Raw genomic sequence first — 21,991 nt, 5'->3', positions numbered from 1 at the left:
TCTCATAAATATCGCGTGAAGTTGTTCAGCATTGTAAGATTCCATGTACACCACTTCTTCCTTATTTAAGCTTGTAAGCCACAAAGAAGGTTGAGGTAACCACCAAAATGGGCGGGGATGAATGATGGGTTTCTTGATCTTGCGATCTTTAAATGTATACCTTTTTTTTTTCAATTAGGAATTCTTGGGGATTTAATTTGAATTGCGTTTCTGTCAGTGTGAAGCTTTCTGATAATGTGCGAAACGATGTGAAGTTGTTGCGATTGCGAAAATGGGATTTAAAGTATTGCAAAGTAAGCGGTATTGTAGATTTTGGAGCTCTGAAGTTGAATCGTTTGTTGACTTTATATGTTCACATCGATCGCACGAACGCGACTACTGTGGAGTTAGGGAAGCTTATAAAGGGTGTGCAGTTGTGTGAACGGAAGTAGGTACACCTTGCTGAGTTAAAATAATAAGGCAATAAGGCAATAAGGCATAAACAATAAATAAATGTCGAATTTGAAGGAAAAGAACACAAGGAGGCTGTGTAGATAGGTGGAAGAACAGGCAAGATAACTTTTTACCGCTAAAGTTAAGATACACACCCAAACAAGTGAATTTTTGGACAAAGGAGGAGAAGGGGGGGACTTTTTATATGTGTGATCAGCTTGTTCCTTGCTCTTGATGTCTATTCTATGAGTGACTGAACAATGATTGGTTCATGAAGCGGGATCAAAAGATGCTACTATCAAGATTGCATGGATGAGTAAAAGAATGAGGAGACTATGAACATATGAACATATGAACATCATCGAAATATCATCATCATTCATCACAACTCCATATTTTCTTTCATTCACTTACCTACTACGATAGGTGGATCAAATAAGACCAGATCTCGTGACCATGGTCTAAACAGGTACTGGTAGGTACTAGGTCGGGAGTTTTGAATGTAGTGAAGTGAATGTGAAGATTGATATGGAAACCTCGAGGGTATATATATCTAACTATATATATTCGAAAGGCGTAGAAATTTATATAGATGCCTAATAGGCAGATATACATTGTAGATACTAGATAATAAGTATGAATCATCTCCCTCTATTACTCACCGTATACCTACAGCCTTCTCGTACAACACCTACAGTCACTCCACTCACAACCTGATACCTAGTCCTAGCAAACACACCTCAACACCCGTCCACCATTACACAAAACCCGTTACATCCAAACGAACAACGGAGGTGGTACAATAATAAGGCCATCCATCCATTCATCTATCCATCCATCCAATCATCCAATCATCCAATCATTACAGAATATAACCGTTTGCAGCTTATCGAGCATCTCATCCCTGTCCAAGCCTTAATTGACAGCCATGCGATGAAATGTGTATATTCTTTGAATGTCTAAAATGCTTTTAGTTAGTTCTTTATTTCTCTGCTCTTTTACCTCTTCACTTAGTATTACCTCATTCTTTCTTCATCAAAGAAGAGATACCTCGGCGAAGAGTTACCTACTTAGAGCTTCTAGACTTACGGAAATATTAGCTCTTCCGTAACATCCGCCTACGAGCTATTTTAGCACGCTTCGATTTGCGGCTCACTGGGAGTCTATCAAAGTGGCCCTCCTTTACCGCAAATTGGGCCCGGCTTTCTCCCCTATCTGGAGATCAAACGAATGAAAAGTTAATCATATCTATATAGGACATAATTATATTTTCCTTCGTTCATTGATTGTAGTCTATTATCTATATTCATGTAAAATCAAACCTCCTCACTTCATCTTGCACTTTCCTCTGCTAAATACAAATTAAGTAGATTATATCCCATTCCTATTCCCGTCACTAACACAAACTTCATTATCTCATAGTCATCGTATATGCAGACTGTCGTAAACCCTCTCAGCTAGCCTCCAACACCTTGCTCACTTAAAACATTACATACCTAGCCCAATTCCATGCCTTCCGATCCAACCCATTGACCCGCTTAACGCTATGTATACCCTTGGAAAGAAATTTCAAGCCGCCTTTCTGGCCGGTGATAACGCCCTAGATGCCAAATCCGAGCCCGACCAAGTCATCGCGTTCCTGTCGCTCAAAGTTCCCGAGCGCGCCATTGTATCCCAATCATGAATTCGTTTCATTGATTCCGGGTCGGTATCATCCCCTATGAATGTCCAACTCTCTTCCGAATCTTCCAAGGCATCATCATCTGACTTTCCATCCTTGAGCTTGATAAGTGATTTTGCGTACTCCATATCTCGGTAGATACACTGAATAGCAGTGTCGACGCCGTTTTCCTGATAAGTTGTTAGTACTGATTGCTATTCTTGTACACGAATTATAACATACACTTCTAATCTGTTCGCCCAGTGCTTTGGCTTTTGTAATCATTCTCTTACTGTGCGCTGCCTCCCAAAGAGCTTTGGAAAAAAGACTTTCGTTAAGCTTCTTCAACAGAATACCCACGCCTAGATCTTCAACACGCTGACCAAAGAAAAATTGATCTCCGAAGAAAGGCTTAATGATCGTCGGAATACCGGCTCGTAAACTAGCTCCCGTAGTACCGGCACCTCCATGATGGGCTGCCGCATCAATCTGGGAGAAGAGCCAGTCGTGTGGTGCTGATTTAATTTTGAATATCTCGGGTGGGAGTGGTACCTCAATATCGTTGGCACCTTTCTTATCCAAACGATCTGACCATCCCTTTGATAGAATGCATCTTACATCGGCCTTAATGATAGAATCCCTCACTATTCTAGTCAAAGCTGCAGAATCTGGCACAACAATTGATCCAAACCCAACATATACTAATCGTTTGCCATCTGCGCGGGCCTTAGCGATGAAATCTGTAAGATCTTTGGGTGGCGTATAATTCGAACTTTCATTCAAAAACCAGTAGCCAGTGACTCTGATCCAATCGCTATAATCAAGAGGTGGTACCACAACGGAAGGGCTAAAATTGTACAAGAATGGAACCTTGTTGGGTTGCATCTTCTCCAAATTCGTGGCTTGCAAACCTAGCTCTTTGTGTCTCCAACGATTCACCTGTCCAGAAATGGCAGTCCAAAAGACCTTATCAAACAAAATGTATGACAAGTAGTTATAAGCGCCACCGTATTTGTGCTCAGGAACAGCGAATGCGTGAGGATAAGCTCTTGTTCTTGTCCATGGCATGGTGAAAGCTCGGAAATATGGAATTCGAAGAGCTTCCGCAATGTGAATTCCACCCATTGCACTGGGGCTTTCAATCAAGACATCAGAATTCTGGCAGGCCTTCCACGATGAGCTGAGTAAATCATCTATCCAACCCCGAAATTTTGAAGATGCTTCTTTCAAGAATGAGACCGTGAACATTCCGTTATCGACACAAATCCGCATCAACTCGGCCGGATCACCATCAACTGGCGCAAATTCAATATTGTGCGACTCAACCCAGTCTTTGAACTCTAAGTGAGTGGCTATCTTCGTCTTATGACCTTCCGCCATCAAACCCTTACATAGAGCAATGTAAGGCTGAACATCACCACGAGAGCCAATGGTCAAGCAAGTGATACGCAGCGACTCTGTCGGTTTGAAATTCAATATCGAAGCTCTCGGATCGTCGAACAATATTGGTGGTGATCCAGTATCGCCTCCCTTGGGAGTACCGATATCGCTGATATCATTTTCAGAATGAAGCACATGCCGTGCCTGAATTAAAGCTTGATTTTCAGCACTAGCCACCTCTGCATTTTCGCGCTCCTCCATGGTCAAGAGTCCAGACTCGTCCATATACTTAATTGTCTCTATATTCTGCAAAAGAGTTACCAAGCAGTCATCTCGATCCTCAGCTAAAGCGAATTCGAAGAATATCTCCGCATGTCCTCGGATAGTGACTACAAGTCCCGAGTATCCAAATCTAGATGATGTCTCCTTTTCGACGTTTTCGATGTCTTTCAAAGGAATGATGATTTTGGTCTTTACGGTTGGTATCAGACTTCGATAACAGAAAGATCTATCACTAAGGTAAATCTTGCCATATAGAAAGGCTAGGCGTTGCCAAGAGCAAAAGTATGCGGCATGGAGTTTCTCGTCGGGAGGCAAGGCAAAGTGTTGGCGAAATCGCTCTGCGTGTGTAACACCATCGCGGTTATCATCATCGTTTTTCATGTTAGACATTTCGTCATCACGTGGCATTCCATGGGATTCTTCATAGTGCATCTTGCCCCCTTTCCACATGCCTGAGACCTTTTCCACATAGCCCATAGACTCAGTTGCCAGCAACGAGCTCATCTTCTTCGAGTGTCTATTAAGATAGCCGGCGAAACCTGCAGCTCGTTGCAAAGGATATGATCCAGCTTTTACAATGCTTTGTAATGAAGGGCCAGATGATATTGCTCCTTGCCTGGCGTCTGAGTCCCCCATGGAACCTGTGGTAGCAGCATGTTTGGGTTTCTCGGGTCGGTAAGTTCGTGTTGGAGAAACATCGGCGGATCTTCTTGGAGAGGTGAGAGGACGAGATTCTGGACTCTGAAAATCATCCTTATTGTTGCCCCGTCGCGATGAAGGCGAGCGTTGTATAGTAGGTGATAAAAATACATCGCTGCCTCGAAGTATCTGACTAGCAGACGCTTGATTTTCATCGCCTGTTGATGGCAAAGCTTCATATGACCCCGGTTCATCCAGAGAATGGACATATGAATCAGAAGAACCTTCTTTAGATGTACCCTTCTCTCGACTCAAGCGATTAGTACTAAGGCTACGTCTCGTGCTGATGCTATTCGCACTGGTGCTCCTGCGGCTTTTCGTCTGAAATCGGTTCATGTCTATGCTACGTCGACCGTGCTTGTTAAGATCTATGCTCCTACGAAATGCATCCGAGCTTGAACGACTCATATCTGTGCTAGCACGAGGACTACCGGGTCCCGGAGAAAGTAACGGCGATAAGGTTGCTCGGACACTCTCTTCTAAAGCTGGTGCCGTGGTTTGAATAGGAGGAACTTGAGGTTTTTTAGTGTGGCTCATGTGGATCGACGTACACTTGGAGCTATTATGGCTATCATCCACTGTTGATGGTGACAAAAGGTCTTGTGCCAATTTCTGCGCAGTTGTATCTTCGACGAGGATTTTTAGTACATTCAAAGCTTCCTGGCCGTTGGTGAAGAATGAGAAGAAATACTAGACAAGGCGGTTAGCGTTTTACTGACTTGGATTCTGGATGACTAACCTCATCGATCGCAAAACTCTCATCGTTGTCGATGACGCGTATCTTGCAGGTGTCGGCAAAATCGACGATTTGACTGTCCTCGATATCGATAATATTCTCAATGGGTAAAGAGATCTTGACACTATCGCCATCGTTGTGAGACCGGAATATTATCTTCTGTAAGGCTTTCACCCATTCCTTAGCAGAAGGGGCACTATCGGCATTGAAGTGATATTTTCTTTGATGTGTCTCGACGGTGAAATGTGTCGAGTCTTTCCCTTTCCCCTTCTCCGTAATACTTGCGGAAATCCCATATCTCAAGTCAATGTTGCCTCTTGGAAAATATAAATCGGCTGAGTTGGTGTAGTATGAGAGAACATCGCCCTTCAACCGGAACCAATATCTATTGTACTTTGGATTGTGTTGGCCCGATTTCGATAGATATCCTGATTTGACAACTTCATGCTAAAAGAACGTTAGCGAATTAAGAAGGCAATCCACAAGACATAAAATCGACAACATACGGATTTCTTTGGTAGGTAGGCATAGAAGCAGATGTGCTTAGATGTGATGTACATATAACCTTGGACCAATACACTTTTCATTAGCCAGCAAGGATATTCTATAATAATTAGTATTTGCTTGCATAATACGGGAAAGTAAAGCAATTACCCTCTATTACTTCTTCGGGAGTTTCGAACTTGTAGATCTCCCTCAGCTTCTTTGCTAAACTTGTCGATGGCGTTTCCTCATCTTCATCAATCTCTGTAAGGTCTTTCGAAGTTCGAGGCATGTCGAAACTGGGTCGCAAAGCTAATTTCGCTTGGGCATCCAACATTCGACTCATAACCGGTGCGTCTCTTGGTTGAAATTGTGGAGATTTTATATCAGATGCGGTTGATTCTTGAGGAGAATCGCGTACTGGTGACGGCGTACGGCTACGGCTACCTTGACCGACGGCGCTTGATGATTTAGACTTGGACTTGGAACCTAGTCGCGAGAATGATCGAATCAACTTGCTCTCTGAGAATTTCCTCCTATGCCTTTCCGATTTCCCACCCTTTTGATCTATGGTGTCATGATTTATGTGCGACTCGGAACTCTGTCGTGTTGGCTTCCTCGAATCATCTTCTTCGTCGCTGGATTGCGCATCAAATCTGGCATTGAAATCAACTTTTGGGCCAACAGCCGCGGTAATCATACCAAAGACAGATTGATTCATGGCATTAGGGGCAGTATAATCTTCATCCGCATCGTCGCCGTCTTGAAAGCGCTCAGGGAGTTCCATAGTTGCTTGGTGGCCTTCGTTCCTTCTCTTCGTCAACTTTCTAGCGACCCTCTTCTTTAACTCATCTTCCGGAGCCATTTTGGCAATAACTTTTCGACGTTGGTATAGAAAACCAAACCACTCGAGTTGTTTTGATGTTTATACCAATTGTCAAGAATCCAACGACGTTAAGATCCCAGGCGGTATCGATAAGGGTGGCTTAGGCTCCTTCAGAGTAAGCTATACCTTAAAAGTTGACTGATAGGCGATTTGAGATTGAATCACATGTAATTAAATAAAGTTGATCATCAGGTCTTCTTGGACTCAGTATGGTTAGTAAGGGATCTATTAGTAGGCAGAGAGACAATTCAAAGGTGGATAATGAATCACGAGTTGTTTGAGGATTTGATACGATGGCAGTGAGTGAGTGTATGTGATGAAGGAAGGAAGGAAGGAAGGAATTAAATGAGGTACTAAGTAGTAAGTAAGTACTATGTAACTAGCTAGTGAGGACGAGGGATCTCACAGCATGGCATTGTTGAGCGAGCTCGGTTTCTTCGGTGGTGTGGTGTGGTGTGTCTTGTTGTGGGGGAATAGATTAAGGTTACCAAGGTTACCTACGAGCCTACCAAAGTACCTACTGGCCCCTGGGTATCTCTATCTTTGACTGGTGGGCCTATCCTATCTATCCATTATCGTATCGAGTAGATCACAATGCGACGATCTGACTCTCTTTAAGTGGGTAATATGACAACATAATACAGTAAGTCACAATCGAAAGAGCTGGGGAAACAGTCGAGACAGTCCATCTAGGTGTGAAAATGATTGTAATATTGGCTGTTTTATTGAGCATCATAATGATATATCATATGTATCTAAGTTCGTTCCCTTTGTCTTGATTACTTCATAAATAGGTAGGTACGATAAATACCTAGTAGGTACTAGATAGGCATTATCAGGAAATGTACTCAGAGCCATCCCATCCATCCATCTATTTATTTATTAAGAAAATAGGTAGTTGCTTACGACTACATATCTCAGACAACTCTAATCGAGCGCAGCGAGGACGGGGGTTTGGGGGCTTGCCCCTATAAAAGAACATACAAATAAGGTAGGTTATCACCCATTATTAAATCTAGAAGAATAACAAATTATCATACAATAAATCGCCCAAGGTATCATACCAGGTGGGTATTCATTTCGTTAAGGACGAATGGATCGGTTGCTTCATTAAATTCTTCTATAACTTCGCTTTAATAACGCTCAATATAAATTCATCGTTGAACCCTCAAGATACTCATCATACTATACAATATTCAAACAATACCTAACTTATCACTCACGGAAAATCCGTCCATCACATCCAAAGACACAGTTTCCCTGACGCCGTACCACCTGCAACCCAGTCCTTTGTAGGGTGAAATTGTGCAGCAGCTGGAACTGCTGTGATGAGACCATCACCCCCCAATTGCGCTAATTGTTCTCCATTGGCTGAATAAACATCACAAAATCTATTCATATTGCCAATCACAAATTTCTGAATTCCATCTTCAGGTTTCTCTTGCCAATGAGGCTTTAAGATAGTTACCCACCGTCCAGTTTGGTTATTGTGTTTGATAATAGTCGTAGGTTTCATCGCTTCATCATCGAGTGAATGAGCTGCCTTGAAAGAGCCGGCATCGAGGAACGAATGAATCTTGATAGTATCATCATATGAGGAAGTTGCAACATGACCAGCAGGGGACCATGAAGCATGAGATACCGAAAGCCTAGACTCATGCTCACCAAGTAAAACCGGGTGTCTTGAATCACCTGTCCCTGTTATTTTCCGTAAATCCCAAATTTTCAGCATTCTATCTAATGATGCCGTAGCCACAAAATGAGGATGCAATGGATGTAAAGAAAATCCGCCTATCTTTTTATCGGAAAGGTACCAGATTTCACTTTTGGATGGAGTCCGCATATCATGTCGTCCAAATCGACCGTCCAGAGTAGAAAAGCACAATAGATTCGGATCGTTGGATGGTATTGCGATGCTAGATATAGGGATATCTTCATCCAGAGAATCTGGGGCGAAAGCCTCAACAGCGACCCCTTTCTGTAGGTCTAGTTTTCGCACTGAAGAATCATATGAAGCCGAATATAGCGAATTTCCGTCTGCGCCAAACACGAAAGAAGAGATTGACCTAGAGTGTATCTTGAAGGCAGTAATGGCTGGCTCTGTGTCCTCTTCCTCGTCATCGTCTTCTGTTTTCACTCCCGGACCTTCTTGTGAAGCGTCGAACAATCCAACGTTCCCTAGTTTATCTCCAGCAAATATTAAAGGCTTATCTACCGTTGGATGAAACCCTAGAGCGTATATTCTTTCGGGGGTGATTTTAATTTCTGGGGATTGAGTTAGCACTAGAAGATTCCTTGAAAGAACCAATTCTTACGATTGGGGTCATAAGGTTCATATAGTTGTAACCCGCTCATCTTCTCCCTCAAAACCTTCAACCCTTCATCTGTTGTCTCTTTGATATCATCTTCGGTAAAGGTTCTCAAATTCGGCTGAGCGCCACGCATGACTCCAGATAAAAATCCATTCTCCTGCTTCCATTTCTTTCCTTCAACAACAATATCATTAACATTTATATCTCCTGCGACTCGTTGCCTCTTAGCTTGTGAAACTTCCTTCGCAAATTCTTGTTCAACCTCTGCTTTGCGCTTAGCAGTCTCACTATCAGCTTCAATACCAGCCAGACGTGAACTTGTACGGGTTGGTCTAGGGGCTTCTTTTTTTATGGGAGCTGTTCTCTTTCTAGGGGTTGCTGATTTTGGTTTTGGTGGCGGTTTTGGGACGATTTTCTGTGCTGTTGTACTAAGGTCTTTTAACATTGCTTGATTTGCCGCAATATTTTCGAGTCTTCGGCGCTCGAAGGCACTCATCTCTGGCTTTTCCTTTTTGTTTGGAGCCATTTTGGGGATTTTCCTTGTGGATTGTTGGTCTGAGAAGAATCAATGGCAAAATGAAAGGGTTTACCAAATAATGCAGGGTCAATTTAATTCATGAAGTCATTTCAATTAACGCGTCTCTCTCAATTGAAGAAACCGCGTCGCGATCGATTTAAAATAGTCCGTGCCCAATTTTTGGTCCATGGAAAACTTGCGGAAAAATTATGAGGGGTGAAATAGAATTTCGAATGTTCGAACGTTCAATATTCTCCTTTCTTAAGCAACTGCGAGATCCATCATCAAGCATTGAAAGCTGGATTCAAAGCCTGTCCTATTGATCGCATAAGCTGCTCTATGTGCAATAACCAGTTATGGCGTCCATAAAAGTTGTTGAAGCTATTCCGATGGCATATTCAACTATGTCCTCCACAATGATGCCATTCTTATACCAAACTAGGACAATCGCGGGCCTACATAGATCTATTTACAGTAAAAGATATCGAAGCAGGGCTATACCTTCGATTCATGGAGCAAACTTTCATACCTCTTTACCCCGAGTCAAATACGAATCGCAAAACGGAATTTATGATGGCGAGGATAATACTGGGCTTCAAATCAGGAGGAGAGCTAGCCCTAGGGGTGGCCATTCTCATAAATCTAGATTTCGTCCAAGGATGGTCACTGATGATTACAAACTCGATCTCGAAAAGAGTGAACTGGAATCGGAAGGCAATATCGCACAGTCTGGGGACATTGGCTTCGAGGAAGATGACCAAACCTTGATAGAATATGGCACAGAAATCGACGCATTGGCAAGTCCGCACTATCCGCAGCGCGAGTCCACGATTACAGATTCGGAAAGGCACACGTTCAATCGTATATTCACAGATATATTCGCGCGGACTCAAAGAACATCTTTGGAAGACGTTGATGAAGGCATGGAAGACATGCCTCCAACAAACAGGGAGAGTGCGCGCAACAAGCTTGACAATATAATGGAGCATTCGCTATCAAACAAAAAAAATCGAAGCAAGAAGGAACAAGAAGCCGAAATTAGTAGATATCCACCAGCTCTTCGTGCCGCAGCTGCTAGAGCGATTGGTCTTGTTCTAGAAGAGGAATCAGAGCCTACAGTGGAAACTCCGGAAATGGGCCTCGACGCACAGGAACATTTGCGAGAACCTGAACGCCAACGAGTAGAGGATTTGTTACGCAATGCCAATACGGATTTTGAGCTCTGGGATGTTCTGGAAAAGGAAGTGTTCCCACTTGTTGCAAAAATGGGTCTAGCAGAGACAAAAGAGAGCCGAGATCAGCTGAGAAGAGGAATAGAAGACTCTGGCGTTCTTCCAGTCGAAGAGGATTCCACCACTGCTAAAAACACCGAGCCTGAGATTTCTCCACTAGCATTGTATGGCCCCCTCTACCCATCGCACCTTCTCCTTGGCCTTCGTCTCCTCGATCGAGGGTTCAGCAAACCCTCCCAGCTTTCTATCTCTATCCTTCCGCGGATCAAATCTTTTGGGCTGCTCTCCCATGTCTTAGGCGCCTCTACACCTCTTTACAATGAGCTTCTACGTGTTTACTGGATACGATACGACGACTTTCGAACTTGTATAGACTTACTAAATGAGATGGAACATGCAGGCCTCGAGTTTGATTCGGAGACGTATGAGATTGTTAATAGTATTTTAAAAATCAGGGCTTTCGTATGGAAGGGAGACGCAGGCCGGAACAAGATACCCATGTGGTCTTTGCCAGAGTTTCAAAGGTCTCGCCATCTTGAGTTTTGGCAGGAAAAGATTGGAAGAGTGTTGAAAATAAAGGAGAAAGGAGGAATGGTTTAGGTCAATGAATTGAAAGAAATGGATGTGCATCATAATTATATATTACTGATCATTCCACTTATTTTACTAGAACTTTTATTTCATACATTTTTTTGGGTTCTTTCTGGCTCAAATTAAACGCATGCTTCTGATCCAAATGCGACTCTAAGATCTCATTGGTTGTGATATAGTTATTTAGCTAGTGGCGTTGACTAATAAACGCGGTCTCTTTTGGTAAACAACATTGAACAGTTTCCTTCTTATCTGGAATGTATTGCAATAGCTCATTAACTATCCATGAGTACAGATAACAGGTACAATTCTGATTTTGAAGACAGGTAATATAATCTAGCTACCCTTTCGTGAGAATTCTCCTATGTAATTGACTTGTTGCTCTTGCATACACACACTGTCTTTACTGCTTTCTTTATGCAGGGCTAGTTCCACTTACTGCAATCACTCTCCTTTGTGTTTTGCAACCCCAATTGTCATTACTGGAATTCCAAAACGTTATTGGATTAATGGCTGTCGGATGTTTTTGAGTGTCTTCATGAATACCTGATGTATATCTAAGAAAATCAAATACTTTGCTTAACAGCAGTCATCAATTTCTTATGTTCAATTAGGCGCGCCTAAAACCTGCAACATATGGTGCCGCCCAGATGCTGGATACCAACAGAAGGAGGTGAGCTATTCTTCTTTCATCAAATCCTTGGAAAGTGAATACTGAGGAAATCGTCAGAAACTTCAACTTCAACTTTAAATTCAGTGGAAAGCTCTGCTAGCTCCATTTCGAGCCTTTCAAGTACTTTCAAAGCACATGTCGTCTCTCAACCTTTAACTGCAAATCCCTGTCGTCACTCACAACAGCATCAGAGCCTTCAATCTAGCAACTCTCGCTCGAGTTCTTTGCAAACAATGCCTCTTTTGGACAGCTTTATCAGAGGTCAATCAAATTCATCCGATGATTCCGAATTATTGCAACAACAAATTGTTGCGGGGCAGCTCATCCTCGACCAGATACCCCCTATAGATACTGACGGGCAAGTCGCAAGTCAATGTCAAATGAGTAAAGTTGGTACTATACAGCCAACCGAACTCATTTATCCTAAATCACTTTACCATGGCTATATTCCTCCTTTGCCTGCAAGCAAAGAGCATCAAGCATGCTCGGCTTTATTACGGGAACTCAAGAACAAAGACACGACAGAGGTGTCGTCGACGCAGGAAGATTTTGTAGAATTTGAGTTGGCCGAATTTTCGATTTACATGCCTGACACTGCTCTCTATGGGCATGAGCTGCGTGGTCTACAAGACCTTGCTAGTAAAATGGGACATTCATGTTTCCTACTCGACGGTGTTCTCAGTGTCGGAAAGTCTCGACACTATGTTCAAGGCGTACCATTCAAAGTATGCTCAATAGGAAATTACGGTGAAGAATTTGATGATGTTGATGGTGCTGTATGGCTTCAGTCTGATCTCAACACAAAAACGAATATTTACTATCGACTTAAGAACCCCGCATCTGAATATGCTCGTTTCCATCTTGGTTTCTCATGGTTGGCGAATCTGTCGAAGCATTTTGTCGATTACTCTTTAGCATGTCAGAAGCAAAGGAAGAAGGTATCGATCCTCAACTTTCGAGCAGACTTTGCGCAGTGGTGCCAAAAGATGCATGCAGACTCATCAAAATTTCAATCTTGGTATCTCGAATATGGCCAAGATGATTTCAGACAAGCCGTCTCAGCAAATATAAACTTTCTGTTCAAGGAATCGATGGGTGTAACGTCAAAACTCCGCTCATTGTTCATCTGGGAGGAAACTTTAGAACTTACAAGCATTAAAGAATACCCAATCAAAGAGGATAAGACAATCGTCACGCCATACGTTTATGAATGCTTCAGTCACCTAGGATTTGGCCACCTGCTCAAGCCTTTGATACCGACTATATTTGCAGAGAATTTACAGGAACCAGAGGATCAATCACTATTGCTTTCGCCGAGAAAGACACGCATTGTTTGTGACCCCACTCTGCCAACCAAGCTTCAACATAAATTCTTCGCTGGCGGTAAAGCCAATCTGGGAGCCGGAATGAGCCAGAATGGGGGCTTGAAACGGCAGCAGATGCTTGATGCTATCAAAGTAGGGGATGTATTATCAGTCACCAAGGATGGACCAAGTTCCGTGTGGAAAGAAGAGTTCAGCAAATGGAAAACAGAAGACGATTGTTGGTATTTGTATGTGCAAATCAAGCATCAAAGTCCTCGTGGCAATTACTCTTTCGATGGTATTTGGCTTTACAAGCCTTCTGATACTAGTTGTGCAAAGATGAAGTATCCATACGCCAAAGAATTGTTTCTCAGTGACAATTGTACCTGTGGGTCTCGGGATTCCCGGATAACTCATGATGAAGTCATTGATATCATCCCTATAATTTGGCATGGTCTACCATCAGAAACAGACATCTTCATTCGTCAGACTTATCTCAACCACGAGAGTTTTGTAACATTAAAAGATTCACACAACATGTGAACATTTGCGAAAGTCCGAGGAAGATTCACCATCACCATCCACCATTGTTGATCGCTTTCCTGTTGGACAGACGATACTTGCATTACCCCCTCGGCGTAAGTCGAAAAACAATCTAGAGCCTTATGAGATTGTACGATACGTAGAAGAAATCTCTAAATTAAATGTCAGATTAAGGAGGCTTATGAGAAGATCGGAGATTGATCATACTGTGTCTTGTAGACCAAATGAGCTTGTATACACTGATATAATAGATACAATGTCAGCGCATAAACTCGAAAGAACGTGTCTTGTACGATTTTATACTGAAAAGCAAGTCTCAAGTGGCAATGTCCCAGCACCTTACTGTAGAGACGGAGGCTCGAATGCCTTCATCATTACGAAGCGATTATGTGAGGATAATCAGACACTGATACCAATAGAAATTGATACACCACAAAGCCTTATTCAAGGTTTTGATCCCGAAGCACCGCTGAAACGAAGAGTTCTGAATGGACTCGATCTCTTCTGTGGTGGTGGTAATTTCGGCCGTGGGTTGGAAGAGAGCGGTGTATTGCATAACAAATGGGCTGTCGATTTGTTCTCAGCCGCAGTGCAAACATATGCTGCTAATTTGAAGAACTCTGAGGAAACCGATATATACTTTGGTTCAGTCAACGATTTACTAGCAGAGGCTTTTGTAGGCAACCCCCAATTACTCAAAATTCCTCTACCGGGCGATGTTGATGTTATTATGGCCGGCAGTCCTTGCCAGGGTTTTAGTAGAATGAATACGTACAAAAGCAATGATCAGAGTCTACGGAATCAGTCCCTGGTCGCATCTGTTGCTGCCTATATTGATTTCTATCGCCCCAAGTACGGATTGCTAGAGAATGTTTTGAATATGGCTCAGAAAGGATTGGGACGAGACGAAGATGTTCTCTCTCAACTTATATGTGCCATCGTCGGTCTTGGATACCAAGTACGACTCTTCTTACTTGATTCATGGAGTTTTGGTAGCTCTCAAACACGAAGTCGAATATTTGTCTCATTTGCAGCCCCTGGTTGTGTTCCACTTAAGCATCCAGACCTTTCTCACTCACACCCCCCACACGTTGGCGAACGCGGGCTTGGTAAATTAGCAAATGGCCAATCATTTGGTAGCCGCGTTCATTGTCCCACTTCATTTCAGTACCGCACTGCTGAACAATCTGTAGCTGACCTTCCTTACATTGGAGATGGAGCGACTGGTCACTGCACAAAGTATCCGGATCATGTTTCACCTATTACCTTGTCCAAAAAATATCGGTCACAAATCGCATGCATTCCCACTCATCCACGAGGTATGAGTTTTTCAAAGACATGGGATGAGGGCAATGGTATAATGACGAGAGCGGAACGAGACCTTTTTCCATATCTTGCCAGGTCAGGGAAAATTAGAGAAAGTGTTATAAAGGGTTCTAGAGCTTGGGGAAGAATAAAGCCTCACGCACTATTTCCAACTGTGCTGGTGGTAATGAACATGGAGGATTCCCGCATGGGAACGATTTTGCATTGGGACCAGCATAGACGCTTGACTTTAATGGAACTCCGTCGTGCGCAAAGCTTTCCTGATGATGAGGTGATCGTTGGGAAAAGAGGGCAACAAATCAAAATAATCGGTAATAGTGTTGATAGGACTGTTTCCATGGCATTGGGAATCTCTTTACGAAACGCTTGGCTGGAGTGTTCACCTGAAGTTGAAATGCCTACAAGAATTGTGAGAACTCAAACATCTATGGCCGCCAGGGAGAGATCTTTGGAGAATCCAGGTAACACGGACTCTACTACTTTGGGGGTTATTCTAAGTCAACGTCCAAAAGTTAAGCCATATGATTTGGAGGCGCAAAATGGTGTATCGAACGATTCTGTTGCGCTTTACTCGAGCTCATCGAACTCAGCTGGTTCAAGTGTGTCTGGTTTTGACGATTTGGGTTCAATTGATAATATTCAAAGATTTGGAGGCGACATGTCCAAGGTACAAAAAAGACGACAGTTGATTGACCATGCCAATGAACCCGCTCGTAAATCTCCAAGGCTGAGCCCAGCATGGAATCTTCCATCAAAATCAAGAGAACCTGTTGCAAATTCAACCTACAATTCCAGTACACTTTTGGATTCCAACTCTACAAAATCTTCCGGTCCGAGAAATTTCGCTACACCAAAAAGTGTTTCTCCTGACTTATATTCAGCATCACCTCCCCCACAAATCAATTCTTCCTATCAAACAGGCACACCTAATATAACGACTAATTCAAACAAGCATTCGCTTTTTCCACAAGATAATCCTGTCACAATAGATGACAATGAAGACGACAACGAAGATACCATCTGGGTGGATTCCGGACCACGCGCCTCAACACTCCTCCATCGAATTCCTCGTTCCCGCACCACTACATCCAGAAATCATAGGGCTTCCAATACCTCCTCATCAAAATCTTCACATCGCATAAAACGCTCTCAATTCATCGATCTTACAAATTCCGACAGCGAAGATCAAGCCCCTGTGCCACGATCCTCGTTTCAAGTAGTCATTCCAGCTCCGGTGAGAAGGAGAGAATGTAGTGATTCTGCATCTTCGGATTCTCAAACACGAGAGCGGGGACTCGCATCTGGAATAGGGAGTGGTTATGTGGTGGTGGATAATAGTCGGTTTGATGCGTATGCGCAGACTAAGCGCACGATGCCGGATATGGATAGTGGGTAGGGTGTTATGGTAGGGTGGGGGAGGGTGGGGTGAAGATGGAAGAGCGGAAGGGGTTTGTAGAGAGGGGTGGAGGGAAGGGAAGGGCAATATGGGAGAGGAATGGAAGGGGGCTATCTCAATTGTAATAATATCACTTCTGAAAATTGTACATAGCGAGGAATGGGGGTGAGAGTAGTACCTTGAGCCGGTTGATCTCGCATCCATCATCTCATCAGGTATTAATTAGATTTCATTAGACCGCATTAGATTTCGTTGGTGTTAGATCTTGACTAATTGGGGAACGATGTAAAGTATCTAGGTATCTAGGTAGTTTCTCAATGTAATCACTTCACATCACTTCACATCACATCGCATGCTCTCAAACAACAACAACTCTCGAATCGAAAACTTCCTTTGACACTCGAAATCACTCTGCATTTGCAATATTTTCATTTCAGTATATAGTATTCCAATACCTATTCACTGCATACAAAGATCAGAATCAGAATCAGAATTAGCATTAGCATTCATAGCTCTGATTCTCATTCTCGTTCTTAGACTAACTCGGAAATGAAATGAAATGAAATGAAATGGAAGAGATAGTTGATAAATAGCAATTCGAAATTGGTATTCTGCACCAAACTTGCATTTTGTATCTTGCATCTTGATATTTGTTCTCAAGATATTGAGCACTCTGTTACCTATTAATCTGCTACCGACCTATCTATCTAATACCACTATATCTAATGAGCATATACTAATCTTGAAGTATTGAAGTATTGAAGTATATGATGAGATATAATATAATATAATACAATGTAATGTTATATATTATATATTATATATTATATATTATATATTATATATTATATATTATATATTATATATTATGTATTATATATAAACCGGAGGGATTGAGTTGAATAAAGTTAATACAATACACTATAATCCATATACCTATCAACCTACCTACCTGTATAATCCCTAATCCCTAATTCTTATTCCCTATTCCCTAATTCCTCATTTCTATTCCTATTCCCTAATAATTCTTAATTCTAATTCCCCATCTCACAATAACCCGAATAATCAAATAATCAAACAAGCAACCAATCGAATAAACTCAAATTTCAAATCTCCTTTCCAATCTATAAAAAGCGAACACTTTCATTCCAGGTTAAATCCTCAATTCGCAAACTCGAAATACAATTCCATCCTATTCTATCCTATCCACACTCTCTCCTATTTAACCTACCTAACAAAATCTCAAATCTCAGTCCCAAATCAAATACCCCCTCCCTAACCACTCACACACCTAAATCAAAAAACAAGGTTTGAATCACAAGTACGACATAGATATCTAAGCAAACTTCTAGAATGTATAAATAAAATAAGTACTATTAGGGTATGATTTGTTGCTATTTTAACACGGATATAAGACAAGATATAAGACACCCCGGAACCCATGGTTCATTCAACAGACGCTGCGAGAAAACTCCAAGATTATCAGCGAACCCACCAACCCGCCCCTCAACCCCATCAGAAATGACAAAAGAAATGTGTAAGGATTGGAAATCGATAATAAGTGTTTCGAAAGCTTTTGAAATAATTCGTTAATTCGTTAAAGTTGTAGGTGGTATATGTTTTGTAGGTGATTGGTGCGTTGATTACTTGGCCTCTCCGATAATATCGGTAGGTCCAATATCCTCCCCGGTCAAGATCCGATTGATCTCATCATATGTGTCTTCGAATTCATCCTCGGGGATGACATCGACTTCGATATGCGAGAAGGGAGATTTTCTATCTCCTGTTCGCTCTTCCTCATCCGCGGCGTCAAAGGCGAATCTTTCTGGCGCGGGTAGATCCGTCTTTCTACTATCCCTTGAGCTCGATCTCGATCTCGATCTGTCCCTCCTCTCCTCCTTCTCCTCACTCCTATTCCTTCCCCCAATCTTCCCCGCTCCCACACCCCTGAACATTCCCTCCATAATCTTCCTCTCCACCTCCTCCTTCTCCTCACTCATCTCCAATAAACTCCTTCTCTTTCCTCTTCCCTCAATCTTCCCATCCAGAAAACATTCCCGCGGTACATCTCCCAATGGTTTCCAAATATCGTAATCCCTAACCACCCCTTCTAACCTTCTATGCCCCTCATCCGGATCCTGCAGCATTTCCATGCCCATAACATCTATAAACCCCTGTCGACTCAACATCGGCATATTAGCTCCGAGCGAAATCGATCTTCGAATACGTTCTCCCGCCGTAGGAGACGGCGACGGAGGCGGAAGATTCGACGCATGGCGTACTGAAAGCGTGTGAGAAATATCATGCGTCTTGAAGAAAATACCCAACTCGAGGTCGGCGATCTCTTGATTTTGAGGTCCCCCGGTTGTGTAAAGTGTTTTTTGCCCTAAGTAATCATATCCATATTAGTTTTCATCCTTCATCAAGTAAAAATAAATCACAAGAACCACATGATTCCGGACCCCTTCCACCAAAAGGGTCCAAATAAAGAGGGTTGAGAAAAGTATAAAAAAACCTACAAATATTATTCTCCATCCCCACCCCCTGCATCTCCAAAAACGCACTCCACACCTCTGGACTCAATTCATTCGTGCCCTCCACATCCAAACACAAAAACATGGTCGTCATTAAATCCACAAAAATCGCATTGAATGCACCGTCCTTTTGGAAAAAGGGACTCCATTCTGATGGCATTGGGGGCGCCAGTGAGGCGTATGGATTGGTAAAGGCTTCCAATTTGATTTTTCCTTCCAGCGAACCGTCAAAAGATTGGGCGGGTAAATCTGGTCGTAATTTAGTGAGAGGTGAATCTGAATAACTTATATTGTGATTGCTAAAGCCGTCGTCATTCGGGGGTGGTTGAATGGAAAGGAGATCTCTTGGACCCCCGCTCGAACTTTTCGGTTTCTTGTTTGGTTTCACGATATCCCACAGCGCACCCCAATTGGCGGTTGGGAGTTCGACTTTTTTGGGCGGGGGATTCGGGGCGGTGATGTTGGTGAGGGTATCTTTTCGCGGCGGGAGAAGCGGGAGGGGACGAGGAGGAACTGGGGGAGGAACAGTGGGGGAGCTGGTCCCGCTCGTTTTGATGATGGCGGTGGGATGGCTGAGGAGATGTGTACGTGATGTCTTTTGGATGGCGAAACAGTTGGTGCAGAGATTGTAATCGGTGCAGGTTTGGCATTGAATGCGAGCCCGGTCGGGACGGATGGGCTCTGTACAACTGGAACATTCATAGAGAGACATTATTTTGTTGTTCTTACTAGGTTTGCGGATGGATGGATGGATTGGATGGATATCCGAGGATTAATCCCCTGAAGATTGGTTGGATTTTGATTTGTATGTAATGTACGTTGTGGATAATATGAGAGGAAGAGAAAGAGAGAGAGAGAGAGGGAGGGAGGGAGAGATGTGTATTTTTAAAGTAAGTAGTAGTAATAAAGATGTGAATAATTTCCTATCAAATCAAGATGTTTGGTAGGGAGAAGGGATCTTTACATATAGGAAGTAATATGTGGTAGTCGGATATTGAAGCTTTGAGTTTAGAGTGACCGGGACTTGGGACTCGAAGCTCTAGAATCTATCGTGTTTTGGGGTTAAGGTGGTAAGGCTCTCACTCGTGGTGGGTGGTGGTTAGTAAGTGGTAGTAAGTGGTAGTAAGTGGTAGTAAGTGGTAGTAAGTGGTAGTAAGTGGTAGTCAGTGGTAGTAAGTCGTAGTAAGTCGTAGTAAGTCGTAGCAAATCGTATCAAATCGTATCAAATCGTGGTCATTCGTAATACATCGCAATCAATCGTAGTAATTCGCAGGAAGCAGTCTCGAGACAATGTTTGAGAGTTTCAGAAACGTCTTGAAAGTGCTCTAGATATAATTATAGTTAGCATAGAATACAGTAACGCATAGTAATTTTATTCGCATTGATGCTGGAATTAATCATCAGATCATTGACCCCTTAGGGGATTTTATTCACTGAAACTCTATTCTGGAACAATGAATAGAACAAAGGCTTAATTGTTTGTTAAGATGCCGAGGCTAGGAAGGATGAAGTGAAGCTTGATATGATAACACAACACACAGCTGCTTTCAAGGGTAGATATTCAGGGAGAGGTACTCAGGGAGGGTTATTGAGAGATGTTTAGATCTATACAAGTTGACAGATTGGTTTCTGATGAGAATGGAAGAATAAACCATAGAAGTGTGAGAGTAATTATGATCTTAAGAAAAGAGGCTTAGTAGATAGGTCAGTAGGTACCTACTTTATCATATAAAATGTAATATGTAAAATGAAGCTCTTGATGGATTATAATGGATTATAATATAATACATAATATAAAATATATAATATAGATAATACACAATACTACCAAGTACCTAGGTATCACTCTATTCTATCTCCATCTATATAAACAATTCCTAGATGTATCAACCAGAGTAACCAGTGAGAAGTAACCACGAACCACAAACCACTCACAAGTACTCGACTACATCTACCAAGTCCAGTCACTCACTACCTACCTTTCATTGCCCATCGTGAACTCCACACTTACATCTAACATTCCCTCCTTCCTTCCCTCCTTCCTTCCTTCCTTCCTTCCTTCAAATTCACCTCAGACATTCCACTCAGACATTCTCTCCCAGACATCCCTTCCACCATACAACTAAACCTCATGAATGTAGATAGTTCCATGAATTGATCCAATGTCTAATCTCCAATTTCCAAATTCATTCTTCCGTCTTCTCTGGGGATTCTATGACAACATCATTGTTTATCAATTCTCCATCAATGCATGTTTTGCCTCGGGGTTTAAAAAGAGAGTTCGTTGGAGATTCAGATTATCGATAAACTTGAGAAAATACACTATCGATTTGAACTGGCGTACCGTTGAATGGAGGGTTGTCTCGCGGTAGATTGAGTGTTGGTGTGTAGTGATTTCAAGGCCAACAACACTTCCTTCAATTCCAATTTCAATTCTTCCAATAGTATTGTCGTCTTGATTGTTTTCGATATAGCTTGGAAGGCGTGAGATAAGGCTGTGTGATGTGGTAGGTGTACCCTCGGTATTAAACTTTCGTGGCGACGAACTACAATATTGATTGATTGATTGCTTGATCGAAGATCATCACAGACCTCTGCGAGTAATTTCCAATGGCGAAAAGCTTAAAGGTGTAGAAAGAGATAACATACCGTCATGCTTCGTTGCAGAATTGAGATCTTGAAATCTTTCCCTTCTAAATACAATCCTCACATAGAAGTCACATCGTCACATCGTCACCTCTCTCTACCTCTCCGTCCCTCTGCTTCTCCCTCTGTCAGCCCTCTACGAGATCTGTTTGAAAAACAGACCCACAAACTGATGCGAATCATGGTGATCAGGAGGCTGAGCCGTACATAAGGCCAATAACTCGGAAATATCCCACCGTTCAAACGGGATTGTCTTCAACGACATTGGACACGTGGTAATGTCTCGAGTATTGTTGGTTCGACGCTGTCGTACAAAATTGCTGGGTAGAACACATTATTTGCATGAGAGTGAGACACCC

The 21,991-nt window shown here is 42.5% G+C and overlaps 5 protein-coding genes across 5 annotated transcripts; 2 read left to right on the top strand and 3 right to left on the bottom strand.

The window, feature by feature from the left end:
- Positions 1-1,659: 1,659 nt before the first annotated feature.
- On the bottom strand, positions 1,660-6,862 carry EAE97_008409 (uncharacterized protein). Its single transcript, XM_038878924.1, has 5 exons — positions 5,844-6,862; positions 5,696-5,793; positions 5,193-5,636; positions 2,336-5,143; positions 1,660-2,283 (listed from the first exon to the last, which is right to left on the bottom strand). The coding sequence occupies exons 1-5, from the start codon at positions 6,535-6,537 to the stop codon at positions 2,002-2,004; spliced, it is 4,326 nt and encodes a 1,441-aa protein (XP_038730006.1). The 5' UTR covers positions 6,538-6,862; the 3' UTR covers positions 1,660-2,001.
- A 597-nt stretch (positions 6,863-7,459) lies between these two features.
- Positions 7,460-9,484, bottom strand: EAE97_008408 (uncharacterized protein). Its single transcript, XM_038878923.1, has 2 exons — positions 8,874-9,484; positions 7,460-8,823 (listed from the first exon to the last, which is right to left on the bottom strand). The coding sequence occupies exons 1-2, from the start codon at positions 9,394-9,396 to the stop codon at positions 7,796-7,798; spliced, it is 1,551 nt and encodes a 516-aa protein (XP_038730005.1). The 5' UTR covers positions 9,397-9,484; the 3' UTR covers positions 7,460-7,795.
- Positions 9,485-9,743: 259 nt separating this feature from the next.
- Positions 9,744-11,219, top strand: EAE97_008407 (uncharacterized protein; the record flags this gene model as incomplete). Its single annotated transcript, XM_038878922.1, has 1 exon — positions 9,744-11,219. The coding sequence occupies one exon, from the start codon at positions 9,744-9,746 to the stop codon at positions 11,217-11,219; it is 1,476 nt and encodes a 491-aa protein (XP_038730004.1).
- A 318-nt stretch (positions 11,220-11,537) lies between these two features.
- EAE97_008406 (uncharacterized protein) lies at positions 11,538-16,452 on the top strand (the record flags this gene model as incomplete). Its single annotated transcript, XM_038878921.1, is given in 3 exon segments — positions 11,538-11,883; positions 11,941-13,700; positions 13,714-16,452. 3 exon segments carry the CDS (start codon positions 11,847-11,849, stop codon positions 16,450-16,452), a joined length of 4,536 nt encoding a protein of 1,511 aa, XP_038730003.1. The 5' UTR covers positions 11,538-11,846.
- Positions 16,453-17,744: 1,292 nt separating this feature from the next.
- On the bottom strand, positions 17,745-20,006 carry EAE97_008405 (uncharacterized protein). Its single transcript, XM_038878920.1, has 2 exons — positions 18,972-20,006; positions 17,745-18,838 (listed from the first exon to the last, which is right to left on the bottom strand). Exons 1-2 carry the CDS (start codon positions 19,696-19,698, stop codon positions 18,096-18,098), a joined length of 1,470 nt encoding a protein of 489 aa, XP_038730002.1. The 5' UTR covers positions 19,699-20,006; the 3' UTR covers positions 17,745-18,095.
- Positions 20,007-21,991: the final 1,985 nt, after the last annotated feature.

The sequence above is a fragment of the Botrytis byssoidea genome (genome assembly GCF_014898295.1).
Source record: "Botrytis byssoidea strain MUCL 94 chromosome Unknown BBYS_018, whole genome shotgun sequence".
NCBI lineage: Eukaryota > Fungi > Ascomycota > Leotiomycetes > Helotiales > Sclerotiniaceae > Botrytis > Botrytis byssoidea.
Note: the sequence above shows the minus strand (reverse complement) of the source record. Positions and strands in the feature narration are given on the sequence as shown.

Excerpts from the sequence above, each read along its gene's own strand:
- EAE97_008409 (XM_038878924.1), bottom strand. The coding sequence starts at position 6,537 with ATGGCTCCGGAAGATGAGTTAAAGAAGAGGGTCGCTAGAAAGTTGACG. Across the intron at positions 5,794-5,843 it reads TCCCGAAGAAGTAATAGAGG|AATATCCTTGCTGGCTAATG; the intron begins GTAATTGCTTTA and ends TAATTATTATAG. Across the intron at positions 5,637-5,695 it reads CCTACCTACCAAAGAAATCC|CATGAAGTTGTCAAATCAGG; the intron begins GTATGTTGTCGA and ends ACGTTCTTTTAG.
- EAE97_008408 (XM_038878923.1), bottom strand. The coding sequence starts at position 9,396 with ATGGCTCCAAACAAAAAGGAAAAGCCAGAGATGAGTGCCTTCGAGCGC. Across the intron at positions 8,824-8,873 it reads TGAACCTTATGACCCCAATC|AAATTAAAATCACCCCCGAA; the intron begins GTAAGAATTGGT and ends CTCAATCCCCAG.
- EAE97_008405 (XM_038878920.1), bottom strand. The coding sequence starts at position 19,698 with ATGTCTCTCTATGAATGTTCCAGTTGTACAGAGCCCATCCGTCCCGAC. Across the intron at positions 18,839-18,971 it reads GGGGATGGAGAATAATATTT|GGCAAAAAACACTTTACACA; the intron begins GTAGGTTTTTTT and ends ATGATTACTTAG.